This window comes from Vicugna pacos, chromosome X (assembly GCF_048564905.1).
Source record: "Vicugna pacos chromosome X, VicPac4, whole genome shotgun sequence".
In the NCBI taxonomy this organism is placed as follows: domain Eukaryota; kingdom Metazoa; phylum Chordata; class Mammalia; order Artiodactyla; family Camelidae; genus Vicugna; species Vicugna pacos.
The window spans coordinates 57,847,262-57,873,431 of NC_133023.1; the positions used below are offsets into that span (position 1 = coordinate 57,847,262).

General features: G+C 38.7%; 1 protein-coding gene across 4 annotated transcripts in view; it reads right to left on the reverse strand.

Annotated features, from left to right (window-relative positions):
- ZDHHC15 (zDHHC palmitoyltransferase 15) overlaps positions 1–26,170 on the reverse strand; it is a 111,359-nt gene that overhangs the window by 76,658 nt on the left and 8,531 nt on the right. For 3 of the 4 annotated variants that reach the window (XM_072955851.1, XM_006217166.4, XM_072955850.1), the window contains exons 2-3: positions 19,736–19,762; positions 2,868–2,962 (exon numbers count right to left, since the gene is read on the reverse strand). In XM_072955851.1, the coding sequence (XP_072811952.1) occupies positions 2,868–2,962; positions 19,736–19,762 (122 nt within the window). Of the gene's footprint in view, positions 1–2,867; positions 2,963–5,880; positions 6,004–19,735; positions 19,763–26,170 lie in introns of those variants that run through there. The other variant, XM_072955852.1, reaches the window with a different exon arrangement.

The following is a 26,170-nucleotide window of genomic DNA, read 5'->3' on the forward strand; positions in this document are numbered from 1 at the left end:
TGCTCTCTATATCATTTTTCATTTCATTCACTGTATTTTTCAGCTTCAGATTTTTTTGTTCTTTTTTATGATTTATCTTTAAATTCTTGTTTTGTTCTTGATTTTGTTGAGTTGTCTATCTTTGTTCTCTTCTAATTTGACAAGTTCATTAAAACAATTATTTTGAGGGTTTTTAGAATATAGATCTGTATTTCTTTGCAGTTGGTTACTGGAATATTGTGCTCCTTTGGTGGTGTTATTTTTCCATGAGGTTTTGCATTTCTTGTAGCATTGCATGGATGTGTTCACACTTGATGAAGCAATCACCTCTTCTAGATTTTATGGACTGGTTTAAGTGGAGTAAGACCTTCATCTATTGATGGGAACAAGGCTGCCATCTGGGTAAGATGAAGCAGTTCTGACTCCAGGGAAGGTGCAGTGGTATAGTCTCTATGCAGCTCTGTCAGATGTCATCAGTATCAGCGAAGAGTGAAAGGGACCTTAGTGGCCAAGGCTGTGAGTGTTTGCAGGAGCAGTGATGGCTATTGGGATCCTCAGTGGTAAAGGCTGTTGGGGTCCTCCTGATTTCTTTTTTTTTACCACAGTGGAAGTTATGGCCAAGGGAATCCCTCAAGGCTCTGGGTCCATCTGATGGGCACACTTACAATGGTTGCCTATGATGTTTGAAGCATGGGTGCCCATGGAGCAGCCATGGAGTCAGAATCTGGAAGTGAGGCATGAATGAAGCTACTAGAGTGGCTCAGGGGGTCTAGGGCGATGGTAGTTCTGGTGCCTGGGGTACAGGCACACCACCACTGCAGTATTGGTAATGGTGTGTAAGGTGCAGGTAATTGTAAGCAGCCACAGAGCAGGGGTCCAGAGCTTGCACAGAGCTAAAGAGGCTTTGGAATCTGAGGTAAGAGCACTCCCACTGTGACAATGACTCCATTGTGTTAGGTGCATGCACTTACAGAGCAGTTATGGAGCTATGGTCTGCATAGGCATGAATGGTGCATGAATAAGCCTGCTACAGTGGTGGCTTTGGTGTCCTAGGTTTGGGCATTTGTGAAGTAGCTAATGGACCTGGGTTCTGGAGGGCAGGTGCACCCACTGCAGCAGTGCTCCAGTTACTGTGGTGTGGGCACTTGCAGAGTGGCCATGGATCCAGGGTCCAGAGCACATGTGCATGGAGTGATAGTGTCTCCGAGGTCTGGGGTACAGGATATCCTGCAGTGTCAGTGGCTCTGGTGACTGAGTTGTTGGTACATGTGGAGCAGCCATGGAGCTAGCGTCTGGAGCATGGGAATGCATGGAGTTTGGTGGCAGGAGCTGGGGTCTGGTGGTAGGTGCACATGGAGCCACTATAGCTCTTGTGTCTACACCAAGCATAAGATGGGGGTGGGGTGGCAACCCTGGTATTGGGGCAGCACAACAGTGGCTTCTTCTTGTAGAGAGGTCTCAGCAGTGCCTCACTCTCTGGAAAGCCTGTGGCAGTGTTGGCTATTGGTTACTTCAGCCAAAAAACCTACCAGTATCCTCTGCAGAGCAGGTTGCTGGGGTCAACACCAACAAACACAGTGTGGTCCTCTGTTGTTAAAGCTGTGGGAATTCATGACTGTCATGAGAGCTGCCGAGGTCCTCAGCAGCAAAAGTTGCCAGTGTCCTCCACAGAGCAGGCTACTGGGGACTGAACTGGCATCTGCCACAGGGTCCGTATTGATAACCACTGTTCTGTTTCTTTACTCTTAGCCCCTTTCAGATATTTCAGCTGTGCTGATTTCCCCAGCAATCCTTTCTGTGTTGTTATTCTTCATTTTTTTCTTTCATTGTGTTGCTGCAGGTTCTTAATTAGACTCTTGAGCCCTCTCAAGGATATTTTCATTCATGCATAGCTGTCTGTTGTTTTTTGTAGGCAGGGTAGAGGCTGGTGTCTTCTACTCTGTCATCTTTCTGACACACTCAGTAAAGTCTTCTTTGTGTCTTGTAACAGTTTTTGGCTTAAAGCCTCTTCATGTGGTATTAGTATAGCTACCCTTGCTCTCTTTTAATTACTATTTGCTTGAAATAACTTTTTTCATCCTTTTACTTTCAACCTATTTATGTCTTTGGTTCTAAAGTGAGTCATTTGTAGACACCATAAAGATAGATGATAATGCTTATCCATTATGCCAATGTCTGCCTTTTGATTGGATAGTTTAATCCATTTATATTTCAAATAATTAATCATAAGGAAGAACTTCTGCAATTTTTCTATTTATTTTCTATATATATTATATCTATGTTCCTCAATTTTGCATTACTACATTCACTTGTGTTTAATTTTATTTTTTGTATACAATTTTGATTCCATAATGTTTAGAGGCTAGTGAAATAAAATGTTTTCCACTTTTTGGTTCTACTTTGGAACCTAATCTGTTTCACAGTAGTCACACATTATAAATTCCTGATATGATTACAAATTTCTTGATGAACCCTCCCCAATATTGCATGAAACACTTTCATTCAAGGGAGTACAATGTTTAATTTAACTATTGTAATTTTTTCTAGTTGTCTTCTAGAGTTTCACTGGGTTCTAAATCATTACAGTTTCATAGACTTGACCTAGATGAGTCCTCATGATCCAAGCGGTTTCTTGTTTCTCTATATCACCAATGCAGGTAGTTGTTTCCTCGTCTTAAAGATAATCATGGCTCATGATTTTACAAATTCCCTTCCATAGACTATGTTATTCTTAATTTACCTTTATGACTATGAGTCCTTTTTTAAGATTACCCCGAATCTCTTTTGTCATGGAAGGTTATTTGCTCCTTTTTGTGCCCTTTTCTTGCCTCACTGGCATTTCTACTTTCCTCTGTTTTAAGCCCTTATGAAGTAATCAGTTCTCTTACCTTCTGGCTTGGCTGCTGTGGGAGTGTAAAAATAGACTTCCAGTAGGTCCAGGTAAAGAACACAAAGATGGCATGATAGAATATGAGGTAGATAACTGAAATTTAAGAAAAAAATCAGTCTTTACGCTATATTTTCATCAATTCTTAAGAGTTCAGAAAGACGTTAAGCTAAAAAACAAGTCTATATTTTATTTTCCTATTACCAAGAATTTTCTACTACTATTATGAAATGTTAATTCTTACCTTTTTCCATGCAGTTACAGAAACAATCTATAATGCCAAATTTGGAATCAGAGGCTTTCTGGAAGTGGCATATTTTTAAAGTTGCCATGTAATTCTGGGAATAAAGGGGAAATGTCCCTTATGACAATGTGGGGGAGGCTACTGTTGCCAACTGTCATTGTCTCTGACACTGTGGTTGACAAAAGATGATTATGATAGTATTTGCACAGTGCTACAATGTTTATAATGTGCTTTCTTAATATTATTTAATTTTATCTTTTCAACAAGTTTGTGAGATAAGTACTAGGACAGGGATGGTTGATTAACTATCAGGGGCAGTTGATTATCCAAAGTCACAAAGCTACTAAATAATGTAGCCATGTCTCAAACTCAGGACTTCTGACTCTAAATCAAAAGTTTATTTTTCAGTAGCCCCAAAGACTACACACTTTTGAAATGTAAATTTTACCTTTGAGACATTTGTCAAAGTAGCTCCCCATCGCTTTTCTTTTTATACTCTTTGCCTTTTAGATAGATCTTCTTTTATGGGAAATTTTAGTATTCTCCAAAGAGGTCATTATAAGACTGAAGGTCATTTTACTGTTACATTGTGAGTCCTTGCATGGTAAGGTCTTATTACTTCAATCCATCAAAAAGACTCAAGGGAATGATATGACTCAAGACCAAGTTAATAGGGCTGAGCCTCTCATATATTTATGGTGAAATTGAAAAAAGCTGCACTCTTTTGGCCCAGTGCTCCCAACCCTATTGTACAAGACCTTTTTAATGTGCTTGATTTATTTAATTATGAAGTCCCATTTTGGAATTCAAGCAATAAAAAGTGAAAAGTAAATGTCCACCACACACATGTATCTTAACCTCCCACCTCCCCCTCCTAAGGCATAATACATATTCGCTGTTTGATGTATTATCATTCTAGATCTTCTATTTTTATATGTTTATATAAATATATAAACACAATACACATGGGTTTTTTGTTATATTAAATTTTTTTCATTGTATTTCTTTTGAAAGGTAATACATTCACAAGGTTCAAAATAGTACATAGTGAAAAGTCTCCCTCTATCCCTGTCCCTCTGCCACCTAGTTCCCCTCCCTGAAAGCAACAGATGTCACAGTGTCATGACTTTATTCTGTATCCTATCAGATCTTATAAATATAAAAGTACCAAAATGGTGTGTTTTTTCACACAAATAGCAGTATTCTATACACACTGTTTGCATTCTATGTCTTTTTCACTTGCTATAAGTTGGAGGTCATTCCACTTAATATAACTTGGAAAGAGTGAAGCGCCTCATTCTCCTTTTAAAAAGTTGCATGGAATTCCACTGCATGAATGTACCATAATTTATTTAACCAGATTGTCTCTGATGGAAATTTAGTTTTTTCCCCTTCTCTTGCTAATACAAATAATGTTGTAATGAGTAGTCTTGTATATATGTCATTGGCACATGCACTAAAAATATCTATAGGATCAATTCCCTGAAGTTGGATTCCTAGGTCCAAACACAGGCCTTTTGGTAGATATTGCCAAACTGCCATTAAAATTCTTTATATACTTTACAGTCTCATCAACAATGAATGAAAGTGACTCTTCTAACACAGCCTCGCCCTTGTGAAATGTTATTAGAATTTTTTATCTTAGGCAAGACTTCTAAACTGTTTCTTTCTGTTACCTTTTGCTATGTGTTTGTTTCTTTGATTTTATGAGGCTTATACAGGGAAGATTCCATGACTAAGTTAGATAGGACACATATCAACCCTTGTTCCTTTATTACAGAACAGGAGTATTGAATTTTTAGTTCCAAATAAATTAGGAGAAACTAAATTTATGTTTACCTTCTCATTTTGCACTTCAAATTTAATAAGATTCAGCAATTTGGATCACCTGAATGGTGAGAACTAAACTCTTACACTTGGTAGTATTTTGAGGGCATTTACTTTGTTTTTAGTTCTAATGATTGAGATGGGAAGTGTAGAATTTTAACTTGTTCTAGGTCATACTACAAATTTAAACCTGGTTTAATCATAGAACTGGAAACAGCTGGCTCCCACTCCTTTTTTCCAAAGATTCATAGATATTATGAGTACTTCTATAACTTCTATCCATTACAGATGGATAAAAAATGAGGACTCATAAGGTTAAATGACTAAGTCGAAGTCATTCAGTAGATTGGTAGAATAGGGACTATACTATAGATTTCATAAAAATTGAGAGTTAGGTGAGAGCATACAGATCATCTAGTTCAACATCCTTGTGAGCTGGTTTTGAGATGAGTTAAGGCCGTGGGACCCAAGGCCACGATCGGAGTACTGAGATGAGTTACAGCCATGGGACCCAAGGCCACGATCAGAGCATGTTTATAGTATGCAGTAAATAATTGCTCCAAGCATGCATCAATTTTGTAAGATTTAGAACAAAGAAAATAGAAGTACACATGTGCTAGAGATATTCTGTAAGCGTAATGAACAAAGAAACTCAGACTGCACATGTGTTGACAAAAAAACATAAAAGCAGGACAGGTGCATCATAGGTGTGCACCTCCCTGTGGCAATATTGTTGTTAACCCCATGGTGTCTCTGGCTGAAGCCTGTCCGGCGGTATAGCAACTCTTCGTGCATTTTTTCATTTGGGCCACTCACCTCCTAGAACCCCACATCAGCCTCCCTCGGCTGACATTTGGTGTAGTCGGCAGGATGAGGTGAGTGCTCCCTCTGAACCCCCTGCCCCTGACGGGGATGCTCTGATGGAAGCAAAGTAGCCCCCTACCTCTGTATGGTACCTGGTGGCAGCCTATTTGCTGATGTGGGCTCAATCGAGGATTGGGACACAGTGGCACCCCGACCAGATGGCATCCAGAGGGCATTGGAGCTGTTAGAAAATAATGTCCCATTAGCCCACTGAGAGGCAGCCGGGAGGGTGGCCTGGATGTTCTTATCTGTTTTACAGCAAGGTAGCCAAGACATGAGAGATCTACAGATGCAAGTGGAGGAGTTGCAGTGCAAAGAAGAGGAGCTTAAGCAGAGACCCAGCACAGCAAAAAGTTGTCTGCATGGTCCTAGCTCCGCCACCTCTGAGAGCAGCTATGCCTGTGTAGCTCTGGTCCCACTGCCCCTGAGAGCGATAAGCCCGACCCCTCCCCCTGTTCCACTGCGTCTATGGCCCATGGTGAGGTAGTGGATGGAAATGGAGGAGCCCATGGCTCAGGGGGGAATTCCTGCAGGGCCATGGTGAGTGACACGATAAACCACCTATACGTCTTACACATCAATGGAATTGAGAGACCTGGCAAAGCAATGCAAGCAGCGTATGGATGAGTCAATCCCCGCATGGCTACTGCACCTTTGGGATGATGGGGCTGACCAGACTAAGCTACCTCCGAAGGAGAAGGGCCAGCTGGCCAGCATAACAACTGTCCCCTCACTGCAGCAGAGGCTGCAAACTATTCCCCAGTCAAATGCTGATGCTGGCAACCATACGCTGATAAGCTGCTTAATGGCTGCTGTACACACTGTGTCGGAAAGTGCAGGGGATTTGCCTGAACACGTGAGTAAATGGACCACGTATTTGGACTTACCGCAAGTTGTCCGGGAAATGGGCATGCGCCAGATGATGTTTTCTTTGCATTTCCGTAGTCCAGATGATGAGCTCCTTACAGCTCGAATGAAAGATTTGATTTTGGCTAATGGCCCAACGGGAACGTTTGGGACTATGGCAACGCTACTAGCACCATATGTAGACCGCTCCATACATGAAGTAACTGAGGCTCTGGCTCGTCTGGGGGACATAAAGGTGCGCCAAAAGGGGGTACATGCTGCTAAGACTCAAGGTGAGTCCAAGACCCCCTCCTCCCATGCAGTGACTCAGAAAGGGAAGTCCACACAGAGGAGGAAAAAGGGAAATGCTCCAGCTTCAGGAGGGCCCCAAAAGCTAGATCGCTGGCAGACATGGTGTGATTTACTGGCAGCTGGCCTGGACCATGTAAAATTAGATGGCCAGCCTTTGGAGGTGCTGATGGCCTTATGGAAGAAATTACAGCCTGAGCAACAATATACTCCATTGCCAACCTCCCATCAGGCCCGAGAGGTGGCCTTTGCTGATTTCCTCCTGGACTAGGAGGAAGGCCAAGGTATTTGGGACATGGGGCACACCGACGACCAGAGGCCACATGTTGAACTGACTACCCACTGGTCCCCCATGAATAAACAGCAAGTGCTGGCACTAGTATACACAGGAGCTGAAATTACATTTGTGCATTGAAATCCGAAACGTTTTCAGGGACCATGGGTTGATATAGAAGGATACGGAAACAAGCAAATGTGTGTTAAATGAGTGACTCTGATTTTGGGCATTGGCTGTCTGCCCCCTGCTGCATATGAAGTGCATATATCCCCAGTAGCTGAGTATATTCTGGGGATAGACATTTTGCAAGGATTGCAAATACAGATGACTCAAGGGAAATTTTGCCTGAGAGTTCACATGGTGAAAACTGTTATACGGGGGCATCCTCATAACACACCTTTGATTTTGCCACAGGCCACATGAGTGGTGAAGGTCCGGCAATATCAATTGCCCAGAGGCCATGAGGAAATAGGACAGACTATTCTGAAGCTTGGGGAAGCCAGTATAATTCAGGCTATGCATAGCCCATATAACTCTCCAGTGTGGCCAGTGCAGAAGCCAGATGGCTTCTGGAGGATGACAGTGGACTATCAGGAACTGAATAGTCACTCCCCCCATGCATACAGCTGTGCCAAATATAACAGATTTGATGGACCAGCTGTCCCATGAACTGGGTACTTGTCACTATGTGATTGACCTGGCTAATGCATTCTCCTCAATAGATATAGCCCGTGAGAGCCAAGAACAGTTTGCCTTCACCTGGGAAGGCAGACAATGGACATTTGTTGTGTTGCCACAGGAATACCTGCACAGCCCCACATTGTGCCATGGCCTGGTGGCCCAGGACCTGGCTACATGGAGCAAACCAGATACTGTTCACTTGTTCCATTATATTGATGACATAATGCTAACCTCTGATTCTCTTTCAGATTTGGAAACCAGTGCCACAGCGCTGCGAGAAGCCCTGGCGAGCTGGGGGTGTGCCATGAACGAGGACGAAGTGCAAGGACCTGGATATTCTGTCAAATTCTTGGGTGTTGTCTGGTCGGATAAGACAAAAGTGCTGCCTGAAGCAGTAATAGACAAAATCCAGGCATATTCCTGCCCTGAAACAGTTAAACAGTTAGACTTATTTAGGTCTTCTGGGATACTGGAGGGTGTTTATTCCTCATTTGGCCCAAATAGCCAAATCCCTGTATAAACTGATTAAAAAGGAAGAAGTCTGGAATTGGTCTGATGAGACCGAATGTGCATTTGTTAAAAATTAGAGGGCGGTGGCCTAAGCACAAGCACTGCCCACTGCACACTATAGATCCAGACCTCCCTTTCTGGTTGACAGTCCATGTGGACAATGATGGATATGGCTGGGGCTTATCGCAAAAACATGGGCAACGGAAAGTGCCCATAGGATTCTGGTCTCAGTTGTGGAAAGGGGCTAAATGTCATTATTCTCTGATTGAGAAACTGTTTCTAGTAACTTATGCATCCTTGATTGCCACTGAACCCCTGACAGGGAAGCAAGAGGTCCAAGTGCAGACCACATACCCTATTACAGGATGGGTACAGACATGAGCAAACCAACCCTGATCAGGAACTGCCCAAACCCCAACTCTGACGAAGTGGGGTGCTTATTTGGAACAGAGAGCCCAATACACCACTAGCCCCTTGGCTGCAGAGTTGCAGCAGGTGTTAGGGCCTGTGAGATTTGTTGCGCCTGACGTACAGACGCTCCCACAACAAGAGGTGGGCCCTGTGCCCAGTCCCTTTTGTGAAGGTAAAGGGCTACCCCCGGGAACTGCTTGGTATACTGATGGATCTTGTAAGGGCAGTCCGCCCACTTGGGTTGCAGTAGCACTGCACCCTGCCACTGAAGCCTTCTGGTATGAGACCGGAGTAGGCCAATCCAGCCAATGGGCTGAGTTACGGGCAGTATGGCTGGTGTTGATGAGTGAACCTAGCCCCTTGCAGATTTGTACAGATAGTTGGGCCATATATTGAGGCCTTATATTGTGGATATCCCAATGGGCCCTGCAAGACTGGATGATTGGGCACCAGCCCCTATGGGGACAACAGATGTGGAAAAAGTTATGGGATAAAGGCCAAGAAGGCCAGTATACTGTTTACCACATACCAGGGTACCTTCCAGCCCTGTCACCGGGCAATGATGCTGCTGACGCACTAGCCCAACTTTGCCCTGTATAGGCTATGGTTCCAGGACCCGACATAGGTCCCTGGCTCCATAAGAAACTTGGTCATGTTGGCTCATACACAATGAGGCAGGTAGCCGACCTGTGGGGCCTGCACCTGAGCCACAGGGAAGCCAAAGATGCCGTGCGGCAGTGTCCATGGTGTACTAAGCACCACCCGCACCAGTGGCAATGACCCCAACAGATGGGGAAGATTGCACGGGGAATTCAGCCATTGAAGGCATGGCAAATAGATTACGTAGGCCCCTTTGCTCCGAGTATGGGCTTGTGATACCTGCTGACAGCAGTAGACACCACTACTGGTCTAGGTTTTGCTCACCATGTGCCCAAGCTACACAAGACTCTACTATTAGAGCACTGAAAGTTTTATGGGCCTTCTATGGGACTCCCTTAGAAATACAAAGTGATAGAGGGACCCCTTTTACTGCCCAACAGACCCAGGAATGGGCCAAGGAAAATGATATTAACTGGATATTGCATGTGCCTTACTGTCCTCAAGCAGCAGAAATGACTGAACAGTACAATGGCCTATTAAAGGACAAACTGAGGGCTCTCAAACCACAAGGGTGAGGCTGGAACAGTGTCTTGCCATAGGCGGTACATGTTTTGAATGAACAACTTGCCATAGAGGTATGAGCCCACTGGAAAAGTTATTACAAGGGACCATTCGGAGGCTCAGAGTTGAGCCTGTGCAGAATGCCTCTGATGTCTCAATAGTGAGGCATGCATTAATATTACACACCCCCAGGGTGTTGAACTAGGGAAAACAGGACACCTGGAAGTGGAAGAATCAGGTCAAGACTGAAGGCCCCTGGCTTGCCCTTTTGGAACCCTGGGGCGATGGGCTAGAGAAAGCCCTGTAGGTAAGCCCACAAGTGGGGGAATGGCCTTTTGCTGTGCAGGTTACTCTAGGGAAGGCAGGAGTGTCCCTACTTAAAGGAGCAGAAGCCCTACGGCTTTGGGCAATTCCACTGATAGCTCCTGAAGCTCTCCCAGAGTGTAACCAACCTAGTGTGGGTGGGTGAACAGCCCTTCCTGCCACTGTACTCTCACAGGATGAGGAAGTGGCTTGCATCCTCCCAGAAGGGAGAGATTTGCCAATCATGGTGTCCACCTCTGCTCTGTCCTTCCATCCAGGGTAACAGCAAATTCCATGTTCTCCTGGGCACACACATTCACACGAGTCCACAATGCCTCTCACTGTTGGGTCTGTACTGAACTTCCCATAGACACAGGAGATGGACTGCCATAGCACCTCCACCCCATGTCCAGAGCCAATTGGAGCACCTTGATTCAATGGAATGCCAACAGGACAGCGAGATTGCCCTGGGACTTTCAGCAGCAGACTATTGAAGAGATACTCTGACGTGAGCGGGGCAATGCCCCCCCCAGCTAATTGGAAGGACTGTATGGAATGGGTGGGGATGGATGAATAGTGTTCATGTAAAGGTGAGAAATTTAAGCCCCCTCTGTACTGAGCAGCCGTTTGAACATGAGGCTCCAAACCGCACAGTGGGGTGGCTCCCAGAAGAGCTATGTGCCAAAATTACTTATAATGTAAATGCCTCCACCTGGTTGGATGGATGACCTCTAATTGACACAAAACCCACTGACTTCCTGCCACCAGGGTACCTGTGGGTATGTGGCACCCACAGTGGCCTTATCTCCCGGCTAAATGGACAGGGTGCTGTACTTGGGGTAGAGCTTACTTGCCCAGACATATCCGGCCCACTTTAACAGAGAGCCCCACAAACTGGGACCCACTGCATACCCGGTGGTACCGAGGTGCAGCTTGGTGGCTTTATCCCATGGCCCAGTTCCTGCCTGGTGCTGGGACCATCAGTGTTGAATTGCAGGTAGAAGTTTTGGCTCAGCACATATCAGCTGTACTGAATGTTACTAGAAGAGTTATAGAGGAGTTGTTAGATGAGACTACCCAGATGTGAAAGGTGGTCTTACAAAATAGAATGGCATTAGATATTCTCACTGCAAGCCAGGGTGGCACATGTGCTATATTACATATTGAATGTTGTATCTATATACCAGATCACCAAAAGGAAGTAGCTAAGGCATTGCATGAAATAGATCAGGATTTGGAGCGCATAGATCATGTAACTCAAGACCCCCTTAAGAATTGGCGGTCATCCTTGACGTCCTTATGGAAATGAAGCCTAACTGTCCTGGCTATTGTTGCTGTCTGTGTATTGGTAGGATGCTGTACTCTGTATTGTTGTGGTCTTTGGGCACAATGCTCTGCCCTGTGGGCTAGGGTCCCCACAACCTAGGGGGTGGAATGTGAGCTGGTCTTGAGATGAGTTAGGGCCGTGGGACCCAAGGCCACAATCAGAGCATGTTTATAGTATGCAGTAAATAATTTCCCCATCAATTATATAAGGTTTAGAACAAAGAAAATAGAAGTACGCATGTGCTAGAGATATTCTGTAAGCCTAATGAACAAAAAAACTCAGACTGTGCATGTGTTGACAAAAAACAGGTAAAAGCAGGACAGGTGCATCATAGGTGTGCACCTCCCTGTGGCAATAAAGTGTTGTTAACCCCATGGTGTCTCTGGCTAAAGTCTGCCCAGCAGTATGGCAACTCCTCGTGCATTTTTTCGTTTGGGCCACTCACCTCCTAGAACTCCACATAAGCCTCCCTTGGCTGACAATCCTCATTTCATAGACAGGTAACAGAGGCCTAGAGAGGGCAAGTGACTTGAATATGGTTACCCAGCAGTTACGGAAGCAATAGAGCCAAAATTCAGGTTTCCTCACTTAGGTCCAGAGCTCTTTTCCTTAGAGCAATGGTTCTCAAATCTCAGTGTGCATCAAAATCACCTCAGGAGGTTATTAGAATGCAGATTCCCAAGCTTTATGCCAGAGATTCTTAATCAGTAGTCTGTAATGGAGTCCAAGAATCCAGCAACTCCCCTCAGGTGATTCTGAGGCAGATGGATCATGAGAAATAGGGCCTTAGAGGTCATTAAGTTGTTCAGCCTACCATTCCAAGGAGGAAGCTCCTCTCCAATATCCTTGGCAGTCAATTACCATATCTCTGTCACATTTCATCCTGCAATGAGTATTACTGAATTATGGATATGCCCCATGAGTCTTAAATTTGTGTTTTTCCCTATATATATATAATCTTCCTAAACTATGGTTCCAAATGTATGGACATCTATTCTTTTTCTACCTTAAAAAATGAGAAACATATTTCTTTTTTTTAAGGCAAGATCAATATTCATTCAGACAAAACAAGACTTTCAACATGCAGCTCACAGTGACCTCAGGACCTTAGCACTAGCTGTTCTCTCAGCCTGGAGCACTCCACCCACTCTGTATGCTGGCTCCCTAAGCACCTTCAGGAATACGTATTTCTTTATAATTAATAATTTTTAACCTAGAATAATCATCCCTATAAACTTCAGAGACACCATGTATTTATTTTTAAGTGTGATGCTCCAGTGATATTTCAGATCACAAGAGAAATCAAAAATCTTGAGAACTATATCCCTGAACTACTACTACTCATTGACGTTGGAATGAAATTGGAAAACATCTTTTTAAAGCAAGTAAATGAAGTAGAGCCCTTTGATTATCTGGTAGTAATCACAGTCATGGGGCATCAAAAGCTGTTGTAACTGTGATTACTACATGAAAGTGAAAAGCCTTTTAAGTGTTTTATTATTTTTCCTTCCACAATGTGCAAAGGTTTTCAGAAGAAATCAGCTATAAGGAAAATGATCAACTGCCAAAGGAAAAAAAAATCCACCTCAGCATGCAGCTGTTCTTAATTTAGTCACTGTGTTAGAATGTCAATATTCCATTGTGGGAATAGCTTCTAAAGTGAGAATGAATACTGGAGCTTTTTTCCTGAAATAATGATTCATAAATAGCCTGACAAAAATTATGGAATCTGAAATAACATGATGGAAGCAGCAGTTGTTATTAGCAACATCTTTGGCCAGCAGGATGCCTTTCTAGGTGTTGCTCCCAGGGACTAATAATGGGAAGTGAGTGATTTTGTGTCTATCTGTATGTGTGCATGTGTGCACATGCATATATATTCTTGTGTGAATAAGAATGCAGCAGATAGATTTTTCTGAATCCAGCAAGATGAAAACCAAAATGGGGAAAATTAGAAAACAATGATGCTATACTATAATATTCAGATACATAAATGCTAAGGCTGTAACTGTGGCAATTATCTAGCATACCCTTTTTCTTTAAAAGCTATTGTTGGAAACTATCTTTAGTTTAAAAAGACACTATTTTGTGTAATATCTTTTATATAAGTTGAAAAGCATTTGAGTTGGTAAAGAGGAATAATCAGGAGAGGGGTGTACCTTTCAATTACATACTATAATTCAAATAGGAATATCAGCTGTAACTTTAGCAATTAAGAGTTCTCACTAAAATCCTCATTTGGCTCAAGACAGAAACTCCTAGATTATGAACAGGGGATAATCTGTCAGCTAGACAGTCACTTCTACCTTTGAATAGGACACCTAGCAATGAAGTCTTGACTCTAATATTTGAGTTCACTGCTTTACTTTACTTCACTGCCTTAAAAGCTCTAACAAAGAGTTAGACTTTGTCTCTTAGCTATTTAAAGGAATGTTTGCAGAGAATGGGGTTAGAGGCCCATAGGTTGTAATCAAGGGGCTAAGGACAGTTCATGAGAATACAAGAATTGCTCAAGAGTTGCTCCTATGATTTAGCTACCCCTAAGGAGAATAAAAAACTTTCTCAAGAGTTGTTTCTAAGGTTTAGCCAGCTTTCTCCAGGAGTCTCTTTGATGGTGAGATCAAATTCAAGCACCAACACATGGTATCATGTTTTGAAAGAGTATGGATTTCCTTATTGATATCAACTTCAGAAGTTAGAGTTGTCTCCAAGTATCCTAATTACCCATTAGACATCTACCACTCATCAATTTATATAAACCTTTTATGAAGCTGGTTATGTCTTCAGTCTACACCAGTTCTGGGGGGTAATGAGTCACAAGTTTGCCAGCCACTGTGCAAAGCCGGACTTCATTTTAGTTACCTTAAACTTAGTGTTTTCATTTTGAAAGAGTTTTCTAGTTCCACTGTATTGGAGTTTGGTAAACAACACGAAGCTAAACAAAATATATAGCCTTCATGTGTTTATAAACTTGAATTATAGCCCTTTCAGTTTTTGTTTTTCCATGCTAAAGAGGCCTCTCTTTTTGGTCTGCTTTGGGCATTCGAGGTGTTGTGCAAAATAGAATCGATTTGGAATCAGATGACTTGGGTTTCAACTCTGGATCTGCCATTTAATAACTGTGTCCTTGAGAAACTAGTTAACCTTGCTGATCTCATCATATGTGCATACACACATACACACAACAACAACAACAACAACAACAACAACAACAACAACAATAACAACAACCTTGTCAGGTTGTTGTGAGAACTAATCGACTTAAATATGGAAATATCTCACATAATCTATGGACTTAATATCAGTTTTCTTTCTCTCCCTTCCTTCCTCTTAAATATTAGTAATTTGTTTTCTGACATATGGTGATAAAAACTACACAGAATTCAGAGACAGACATACCATAGCTTTGTTCAACAAGAGGAAAATGGTTTGTTTTCAGCCCCCTTCTTGACAATATCTAAATAACATTTCATTGATTCATTGATCTTGGGGATAAAAAAGTACACAGGGCAACATTTCTTGGGGAACAATCTTTGTCTACTTTCCTGGCTTAAAATAGATAGTTGAGATGTCATCATTCTGTATGTATCTTTTTGATTAAATATAGCCCAATACCTCCATGCTGTCAGGGATATTCAGAGAGGACACCAAAGCATAACGGACTCTACTGTCTATACAGTGGCTAGAAATTTGTTAGCCAATTTTTCACTGGCTGGGGGAGTGGCAAGGTTTAACACAATCCCAGCTTGGTTCCTTCAGGATTTATTTACTTGTTTTACACAACAAATAAGACCTCTACCTTATTATGATGTTGACTTGATTTACTTTAATATTATAAAATTTCAGATTTGGAAGAGTTCTTAGATGCCATATGGTCCAACAGTCTCCACAATACATAAATCTGCTTTGTGTTATCCCTAACAATGGTCATCCAGCTTTCATTTGAACACTTGAAGAAGAAATTTAATAATTCTTGGGCAGCCCATTCTATTGTTGGATAATTCTGATTGTTAGACACATCAATGTCATATTAAGCAGAAATATTCTTCCTGGTAACTTCCTCCCATTGATCCTAATTGTTTTTCCCCTGGAGAGGAGTCCTATTTGCTCAAAAACATAGAGACTTCTATCTAGACACTTAAAGGTCTCTTACAACTCAATAATAAGACAAGCAACTCAATGAAAATAGGCAGAAGACCTAGACACTTCATAAAAGTAGATATACAGATGGCAAACAAGCACACGAAAAGATGCTTATCATTAGTTATTACAAAAGGGCAAATTGAAACCACAGGAGATACTGCTTCATACACAATAAAATGGTTTAATAAATCCTGACAACACTAAGTGACAGTGAAGATGTAGAGCCACTGAAACTCTCATATATCACTGATAGAGCTACAAAATTGTAGAACTGCTTTGGAAAACAGTTTGGCAGCTTATTATAAAGTTAAACATACAATTACTATACAACCCAGCAAAAAATTTATATTTATATAAAAACATAAATGATAATTATATCTCATCAGCTTTATTCATAATAGCCAAAATGTGGAAACAAACCAAATGCTCATCAACTACTGAATAAATAAGCAAATCGTAGTACATTTATTATATAGAATACTACTAAGCAATAAAGAGGAACAAACTACTCATACATACACTGACAAGGATGTATCTTAAATGTATATTTCTAAATGAAATATGTCAGAAAGCTATGTATTATATGATTCAATTTCTATGACATTCTAAAAAAGGTAAAATTATAGAGTTAGAAAATAGATCATTGGTTGCCAGGGTGGAGAGAGAGAGACAAATGCTTGCAAAAGGGACAAAGGGACTATTTTGAGGGTAATGTAAATATTCTATATCTTGATGGTAGTGATATTTACACCACTGTATATATTTGTCAAAACTCATCAACCTGTAACGCATGAATTACAAATAAAATAAACAAGAAATTGTAAAAGAATACATCTAAATCATTAAGAGTGGGAGAGGGAAGCAAGAAAATATCGAGTATTTTTTCCTTTTGGTAGGATGGGTTTGAGATATAGTAATGGGCTAATAGACTTACAGAAAAGGGTAACCACAAGCCAAAAACTAACAAGGGAGTCACAAAAATTAAATAAAATCCATGATAATACAATGGAAAATTACCAAACCACAGAAGGAAGAAGAACTGAACAAAGAGGAAATACCAAATCAACTGCAAAAATAAGTTCAAAATGGCAATAAACACACATCTATCATTCATTACTGTAAATGTTAATGGACTAAAAGACATAGAGTGGCAGACTGGATAATTAAGCAAGAACCTTCAATATGCTGCATACAAGAGACCCACTTTAGGGAGAAGGACACATATAGATTGAGAGTGAAAGGATGGAAAAGGATATTCCATGCAAATGGAAAAGCCAAAAAAGCAGGTGTTGCAGTACTGATTTCAGACAAAATAGACTTTAAAACAAAGGCCATAAAGAAAGATAAAGAAGGACATTGTATAATGATTAAAGGAGTGATACAAGATGGGGATATTACACTCATTAATATATATGCGCCCAATATAGGAGTACCTAAATACATAAAATAATTACTAACAGAGATAAAGGGGGATATTGATGGGAATACAATCATAGTTGGAGATTTTAACACCACATTGACATCACTAGACAGATATTCCAAACAAAAAATAAATAAGGAAACAGAGAAATTAAATGATACAATAGAAAAATTAGAGTTGGTGGGTATTTCCACAGCATTACATCCCCCCAAAATAGGATATACATTCTTTTCAAATGCACATGGAACATTTTCTAGAACTGATCATGTACTTGGGCCAAAAGAAACCTCAACAATTTTAAGAAGATAGAAATTATCTCAAGCATTTTACTGACTACAATGCCATGAAACTAGAAATCAACTACAGAAAAACAAAGGAGAAAAAAAGGACAGCATGGAAATTAAACAACATGTTATTAAAAAACCAATGGTCAATGATGAAATCAAAGTTACAATTAAAAAATACCTTGAGACAAATGAAAATGAAAACACAACCACCCAAAATTTATGGGACGCAGAAAAGGCAGTGCTAAGAGGGAAGTTTACAGCAAAGCAGGCCTTCCTCAAAAAAGAAGAACAATCTCAAATAAGCAATCTAACCCACCAGCTGAAAGAACTAGAAAAAGAAGGGCAGAAAACCCCAAAAGTCAGCAGAAGATCAGGGAGGAAATAAACAAAATAGAAATTTAAAAAAACATAGAAAAAATCAATCAAACCAAAAGCTGGTTTTTTGAAAAAGTAAATAAAATCGACAAACCTCTGGCCAAATTCACAAAGAAGGAAAAAGAGAGAGCACAAATAAGCAAAATAAGAAAGTAAAATGGAGAAATTACAACAAATAACATAGAAATACAGAATATCATATGAGAATACTATGATAAACTATATGGAACCAAAAGGATAACCTAGAGGAGATGGACAAGTTTCTGGAAACATACTGTCCACCAAAACTGAATCAAGAAGAAACTGACCACTTGAACAACAGATTACTAGAAATGTAATTTAATTAGCAATAAAAATCCTCCCTACAAACAAAAGTCCAGGAATGGACCGCTTCACCGGGGAATTCTACCAAACATACAAAGAAGAACTTATACTGGTCCTTCTCCAACTCTTCCAGAAGATTGAAAAGGAGGGAATACTCCCAAATTCATTCTGTGAAGCCACCATCACCCTGATACCAAAACCAGGCAAAGGCACTGCCAAAAAGAGAACTACAGACCAATATCATTGATGAACATAGATGCAAAAATCCTTACCAAAATATTAGCAAATAGAATCCAACAGCACATAAAAAAGATTATACATCATGAAAGATGTTTTATACATGCATACAATATTTAACAGGGTACCCTGAACAATAAATTGTAGTTTCAAGTAATAGGAACAATATTATTGTCATTATACTTATTTTGATGGAGCTCCCATCCAAATCATCTTGAAAAGTTACTGTGGAAAATATTTATTTATAAATTTATAAATATTTCATACATGTGTAAGAAAACGATCTCTGACTTTAAGAACCATGCATAGTAATAAAAGGCAACTTATCACTTGCTCTAAGACTGTAACAAAAGTAGCAGATATTTATTGAGTCATCAGTATTCGCTTTATTCACCACTGTTCTAAGTGTTTTACATGTATAACTCATATTTTCATAACAATTCTATGAAATAGGTATTATTTTTTTTCAATTCTACACATGAATAAAATGAGCACAAGGAGGTCAAATACTTTACTAAGAAGTAGTGGAGCCAGGGTTAGAATTTACTGTCCAGCTCCTAAACTCATACTTTTCATGACTATGATCTACTGTCTTCCCACCACTCTGATCTATTGCCTCTATAGCCAACACCTCTGTTAAATGAGTAATTTCAAACTAGAGCTTTAAAACAGCATAGTATGAATGCTATGTAGTTAATGAATTACCAAAATTAATTTCCAAGAAAGAAGAATTAAAAGTGGCTATATAAATAATTATGGCTATACATGATAAAATAATGTGAAACTAAACATTTGTTAAGGTTCATGCTTAGCTTACACATTTTTTGATGGAGAATGCCTCAGTCTCTTTAGAATGGAAGTACAAATTGCAGATCAAGCCAAGATGGGGGTGAGTAGTGGGGAGAAGTACAGTAAATACATTAAGAATGGTGATGGTGAAAGACTTAGCCCTTAAAAGCTCCCCTGCGATGCTCTTACTTCATGCCTTGAAAAGGGGATCAATTGGGTAGGAAGGGAAGACACCTGGGACAATAGTGATGAATCAAGAGAAAGCTAGGGTCAATCTGGCCAATGGCCTACCTGTGCCTTTCTCTATCATAAATTCTGGTAATTTCCAGTTTCTGTTCTACAGCCAGAGGAGCTACTGAAAATGTGTTCTACTCTGTCTCTGGGTAAGTTTCCTAAAAACCATCATCCTAAACATTCCACTCACCTCAGTGTATTCCTGGGAAAGTCGCTCAATTTATAGGATTTAATGTAATTCATTTTTAAACAGAAAAAGGAATACAGTCCCAACCAAAACAACTTACAACATCCTCTTACCTTTTTCTGCTGGGCTCAAAACAGTCACTGTGAAAAGAAAGGAAAAGGTAAAAATTAGTGATATATAGAAACATTATTTTTCTAATTTGTTTTTCCATAACATCATTTTTTTAGCAATTTATTCAATGATACTTTAGGAAACCACCAGCTTGCTAACATAAAGGAAGGCAAGGATGATTAAACTTTGTCCTTTGCTATCTTCCTTCATCTTAAACCTTGAGTAATTAGGAAGGGATAGACCGGGATTTCAAAATTGTAGAATAGATAAACAAGATTACACTGTATAGCACAGGGAAATATACACAAAATGTTATGATAAATCACAGAGAAAAAAAATATGACAATGAGTGTGTATATGTCCATGAATGACTGAAAAATTGTGCTGAACACTGGAATTTGACACAACATTGTAAAATGATTATAAATCAATAAAAAATGTTAAAAAAGAGAATTTCTACCCATTCAACAAATACAAGAATAATTTGATTTTTTATAAAATCAACAAATGGAAAAACTCAATCTTTATATAAAGCATAGTAGGAAGAACTTAAGTGCTAATAAATTAGGAGATGATTATTCATTTTCTGAAGTATTCACTGTAGAACATATTTAAAGACGAAGTTTCTCCTGTATATTTAAAGATAATATAGTGTAGAGGTTTAATGCCAGCTTTGAAGTGAGACTTTCTGGGTTAGAAGCCCAACTGCACTATTTTGTGACCCTGGGCAAGTTCCTTAACTTCCTTAACAGTACCTACCTCACAAGGTTACTTGAGAACTAGGTGAATTAATGTATTTAAATACTGTTTAGCATAGTATCTAGCACAAGGCAAGTACTTAATGAATATTAGTTGTTACTATATTTGAACTAAGATTTCATAAATTATCAGAACGGGTAGGGACTTTAGCAATTATCTGGTTTATCTGTCTCACTTTACACATGGGAAAAATGGACTAAAGTAGTATCAAATGATTTGCCCAAGGTCATAAGCAAGTTAGTGGTGGAGTTGGGAATATATTCTAGTCTCCAGGGCTTTTTCATATATTGTGTCTACTTTCACCAATCAATCCTTGCTGGCTTACTGTGAGATTTTACATATATACATCTTCCATTTAGAATGTAATTTGTACAAAGCGGTGCCTACCTGTCTTTGGTCACTGCCACCATCTGTGTGCACTTGTACTTGGTACTAAGGTAAAGTGAAATTATAAGGCATGGCTCTAAATCTTGAGAAGCTATTAAAGTGGTTTTCATACACAATGATAAACACTTGAGTCAGAAAAGTGGGGAAAAAGTCCAGAGAGTAAGACTATATTCTAGGGGCTATTTTCTCAGGTTCTTCATCAGTCATACTTTCTCCTTATCTTTATTTGCAGGTCTATTTTCATTGAGTCTTTAAAAATGCTCCTTTTAATGATCCTTTGAATGTACTTTGTTAAAACTGTTCCATTCTGTATATGCTAAAAATCTGACCAGATAATGTACTCTTTTTTTTCTAATGTACTATCCTGAACATTGATACCAATTTCTCTCTTTTCTTTTCCCTTTATAGTTAAAGAATCCTGGTTATGAATGATTGAAAGAATCACATCCTCTACTTAAACAATATAAATGGAAGTGGAAACAAGAAGTTTCCACATTCCAAAAATAGGTCAAATTGGGACTTCATGATTTCGCACATGCATATTTTGTGACAACATCAGTTGCACTAGGCCTTGAATTGGGTTAATAACATCTCTTTTAAATAGAATTAGAGAGAGAAGAGTTGCTTGGAGACCAATTTTAATAAAGAATAGCTAACAAATTGCTGCTTGGTATATTTGGTATATCTCCTTCTACCTCTATGATTGAACACTCATTGCTAAACAAAAAGTGGAGGTTCTAACTTGGCCAACTTTTTGGTGAGGGAAGGAGATCATCCAGTGCTTTGAAAATACCAAAATGAGATAATGTATATACTGAAAAATGAGTGGGAATCAGTGAAGTCTCTAGGTAGGGGATAGCTGCCTTTAAGTAATTTTAGGACAATTATGTGCTAGTGGGATTGGTGTATATGATTCAAGAACAGAGGGCAGAAATAGAATCAATGGGCAAAGCTTTAGGTCAACACATTTCAGCTCAACAAAGGAAAAAACAATGATGATGATGATGATGATAATGATAACAATGACCAGCCAGGCTGGCAGCAATGGAAGGAGTGAGGATCCCACTAAACACTTTGAAATATTGTACAGGACATTTAGACATTAGTTAGGTAGTAGACTTGACTTTTAAAGTCCTTTTCACTCCTAAAACTGTAAGGAGTTAATAAGTCTAAGGAAAAAATCTTTTCTTGTAAAATTTCCTGTTTCATACTTCTGAGGAAAAGAAAGAGGTCTTTATTCTAAAAGATTGTGGCACTTATCTTGGTAGTTCTGCCTTTCCTTTATTTTGCTAATATAGTCTTTGGTGTTATTAATGGAAGAGATGAAGAATACTTCAGTCATATTTAAAATCAAAATGTTACAAGAATCATATTAAACTTTTACAAAATGAATACTTTATCATGAATCTCTTGGTGTACCCTTAAGCCATACTATGGGTAGCTTGCCATGTATGATTACAGAGTGATGTGGTATATGTGTAATTACATACCTGCTCTGTTTCTTCAATTTTTAGCTATTTAATGGGGAGTTAAGTGACTGGGATTAGCATCAAATGGCTTTTTTCACACTCTCCTGTTTTCTCTTACCTATTTACTGATTCTTTGCAACCAAGTATGGAGAAAAGCTAAGGAAGGATGGAGTATATTCAAGGGCTTTTCATCAGTGACAGCTAGTTTCAAACCCAAGTATATTTTATGACTTCCTTCAAGTAGACACATATTTTAGAGTTCACAGAAGGGTATTGGTAGAATAAGCCTAATTTGGGAATATATGAGGATGGTCAACAACTGTAGTAGAAAGGACATAGAAGAAATTCTACAACAGTGCTTTCCAAGAGAAATATAATGCAAACCATGTAATTTAAATATTCTAGTAGATCCCTCACAACACACACAAAAACAAACTCAAAATGGCTTAAAGACTTAAACATAAGACAAGATACAAGAAATCTCCTAGAAGAAAACATAGGCAAAACATTATCTCACATACATCTTAGCAATGTCCTCTGAGAACAGTCTACCCAAGCAATAGAAATAAAAGCAAAAAAGAACAAATGGGACCTAATTAAACTTACAAGCTTTTTCACAGCAAAGGAAACCATAAGCAAAACAAAATGACAACCTAAGGAATGGGAGAAAATATTTGCAAAATATGAAACTGACAAGGGCTTGATTTCTAGAATATATAAACAGCTCAAACAACTTAATAAGAAAAAAAAACCCAATCCAAAAATGGGCAGAAGACCTAAACAAGCAATTCTCCAGGGAAGACATACGAATGGCCAATAGACACATGAAAAAATGCTCAGTATCACTAATTATCAGAGAAATGCAAATCAAAACTACAATGAGGTATTCAACTCACACCAGTCAGAATGGCCTTCATTAAAAAGTCAACAAATGATAAGTGCTGGAGACGGTGTGTAGAAAAGGGAACCCTCCTACACTATTGGCGGGAATGTTGTTTGGTGCAGCCACTGTGGAAAACAGTATGGAGATTCCTCTAAAGACTTAAAATAGACTTACCATATGACCCAGCAATCCCACTCCTGGGCATATATCCAGAAAGAACCCTACTTCAAAATGACACCTGCACCCCAATGTTCATAGCAGCACTATTTACAATAGCCAAGACATGGAAACAGCCTAAGTGTCCATTCACAGATGACTGGATAAGGAAGTTGTGGTATATGTATACAATGGAATATTACTCAACCATAAAAATGATAAAATAATGCCACTTGCAGCAACATGTATGTCCCTGGAGAATGTCATTCTAAGTGAAGTAAGCCAGAAAGAGAAAGAAAAATACCATATGATATCACTCCTATGTGTAATCTAAAAAAAAAAAAGACAAATGAACTTATATATAAAACAGAAACAGACTCACAGACATAGAATACAGACTTGTGGTTACCGGGGGCAGGGGGTTGGGAAGGGATAAACTGGGAGTTTGAGATTTGCAGATACTGACTAGTATATATATATAAAATAGATAAATAAGTTTATAGTGTATAGCACAGGGAAATATATTCAATATCTTGTAGTAGCTTATCATGAAACAGAATATGAAAATGAATATATGTATATTCATGTATGACTAAAGAATTGTGCTGTACACCAGAAATTGACACAACATTGTAAACTGACTATACCTCCATAAAAAAATAATGTTCTAATAGAAACATTTTTAAAAGTTAAAAAATACCAAGTGAAGTAAACTTTAATAATATATTTTATTTAATCCCATATATCAAAAATATCATCAGTTCAACATATTATTTACATAAAGATTATGAATGATATATTTCACATATTTCTTTTTGAATTAGACTTTTGAAATCTTGTGTATATTTTATGTTTTCCAGTAATGTTTCAATTCAGATGACACATTTCAATTGTTTAATAGCCACCTGTGGCTAGTGGCTACCAAATTAGACAGCGAAGCTCAAAAGGACTTGTGAAAGGAGAGTAGGAAGGTTGAAAATATGATTCTAGCGAAATGAGTGCTCAGTTGCAACGTGAAGTTCTCTTAATTAATGACTCATTTGGAGAGGGAGTTTACTGTAGTGATGTATAGCATACACTTTGATATGTATTTATATTTTGGCTCTGCCACTTACTTGTTCTGTGATTAATTATTTTATGTTTGTACCTAAGTTTTCTCATCTGTAAAATGAGGATAAAATTATTTATGCTATAAGGTTGTTATATGAATTAAATTATAAAATATATGTAAATTTCTGGGGTGCCTGGTACATACTAGGTACCTGATTATTGTTACCTATTAATTATTACTTTTCTGAGAAGGCAAACTGTTTAGTGAAGTTAAGTTTTATAATAGATTGGGACAGAACAAGTCTTATTTAAAAAATATTTATGATATTGATCCTAAAGTCATATATAATGGTTTTAAAATAATGTATTCAATGTCAAAATGAATATATTTGATACCCACTTTTTCCGTTATGTGTTTCTTAGACTTTAGGTTAGGAGAGGGAATAGAATTTGAAATGGAGAACCCAGGTACATTTCTTATTATGTTCTGCTTGTTGAAAATAAACTAATCACGCCGTCTTCATTTACTGCTCTGAAAAAGTTACTAAGACTAGACATTCATTTACTTTTTAGGTAGCTACCATTCCTAAATCTAGATAACTTTAATACCCACCTAAGGAACTGATAAAAATATAGATTCTAGGGCTTCCTTCATGTAACATATCTCTGGGTGGAGGTGTAGGAATTTGTATTACAAAAAACTCAGCAGGTAATTATAATTATCAGTCAGGTTAAAGAATCATTGGAATTATTTTAGCTGTTTCATATGATATCTACTAGTCAGTGTGATGTATTTGACTGTTTCATATATGGATGACTTGTAAAACTATTTTAGATATCAGAACACCATGATTCATATTTACTTTCATAGAAATTTAGTTTCTAGAAAATGTTCTTTATTTTTTTTGCCTTATCAGTTTTCATTTCTTCTGACTCTTTGAAGAATTTCTAGCTTCTGAGTAAAACTATTTCCTCGAACTTTTAGTTTTAATCTCAAAATGGATACTGCTAATCATCAAAAATGCCAGAGTAGGGAATTCCAGGGTTTTATCTTTCCCCAAAAGCCATGAATGAAGTGGCAAAAACTGTCAGAATCAACTTTTGCAGAACTCTGGAAACTGAAAGTTGGAACCTTGAAAAGATAAACAAAATTTATAGACTTTAACTAGACTAGATAAGAAAAAAAAGAGAAGGCTCAAATTATTAATATCATAAATGAAAGTGAAATATTTATAGAGAATTTGCTTAAATAGAAATGATTATAACAGAATAGTAGGGACAATTTCATGCTAACAAATTAGATAATGTAGATGAAATGGATGCATTCCTAGAAATACAGAAACCACCAAAACTGATCCAAGAAGAAAATGAAAATCTGAGCAGACTTTTAATAAGTGAAAGATTGAATCAGTAAACAAAACCTCCCAACAAAGAAAAACCGAGACCAGATGGCTTCAGTGTAGATTGTACCAAATATTTAAAGAATTAACAACAATCCTTTTCAAATGTTTACAAAAAATTGAAAAGAACACTTCCTAATTCATTCTATGAGGCATGTATTATACCAACCGCCAAGCCAGATAAAGACATCACAAGAAAATTACATACATCTCTTATGAATATGGATGAAAAACTACTTAAACAATTACAACAAACTAAATTCAACAGTATATTAGAGGATTACACACACATCATGATCAAGTCAGATGTATTGAAGGAATGTAAGGGGTGAT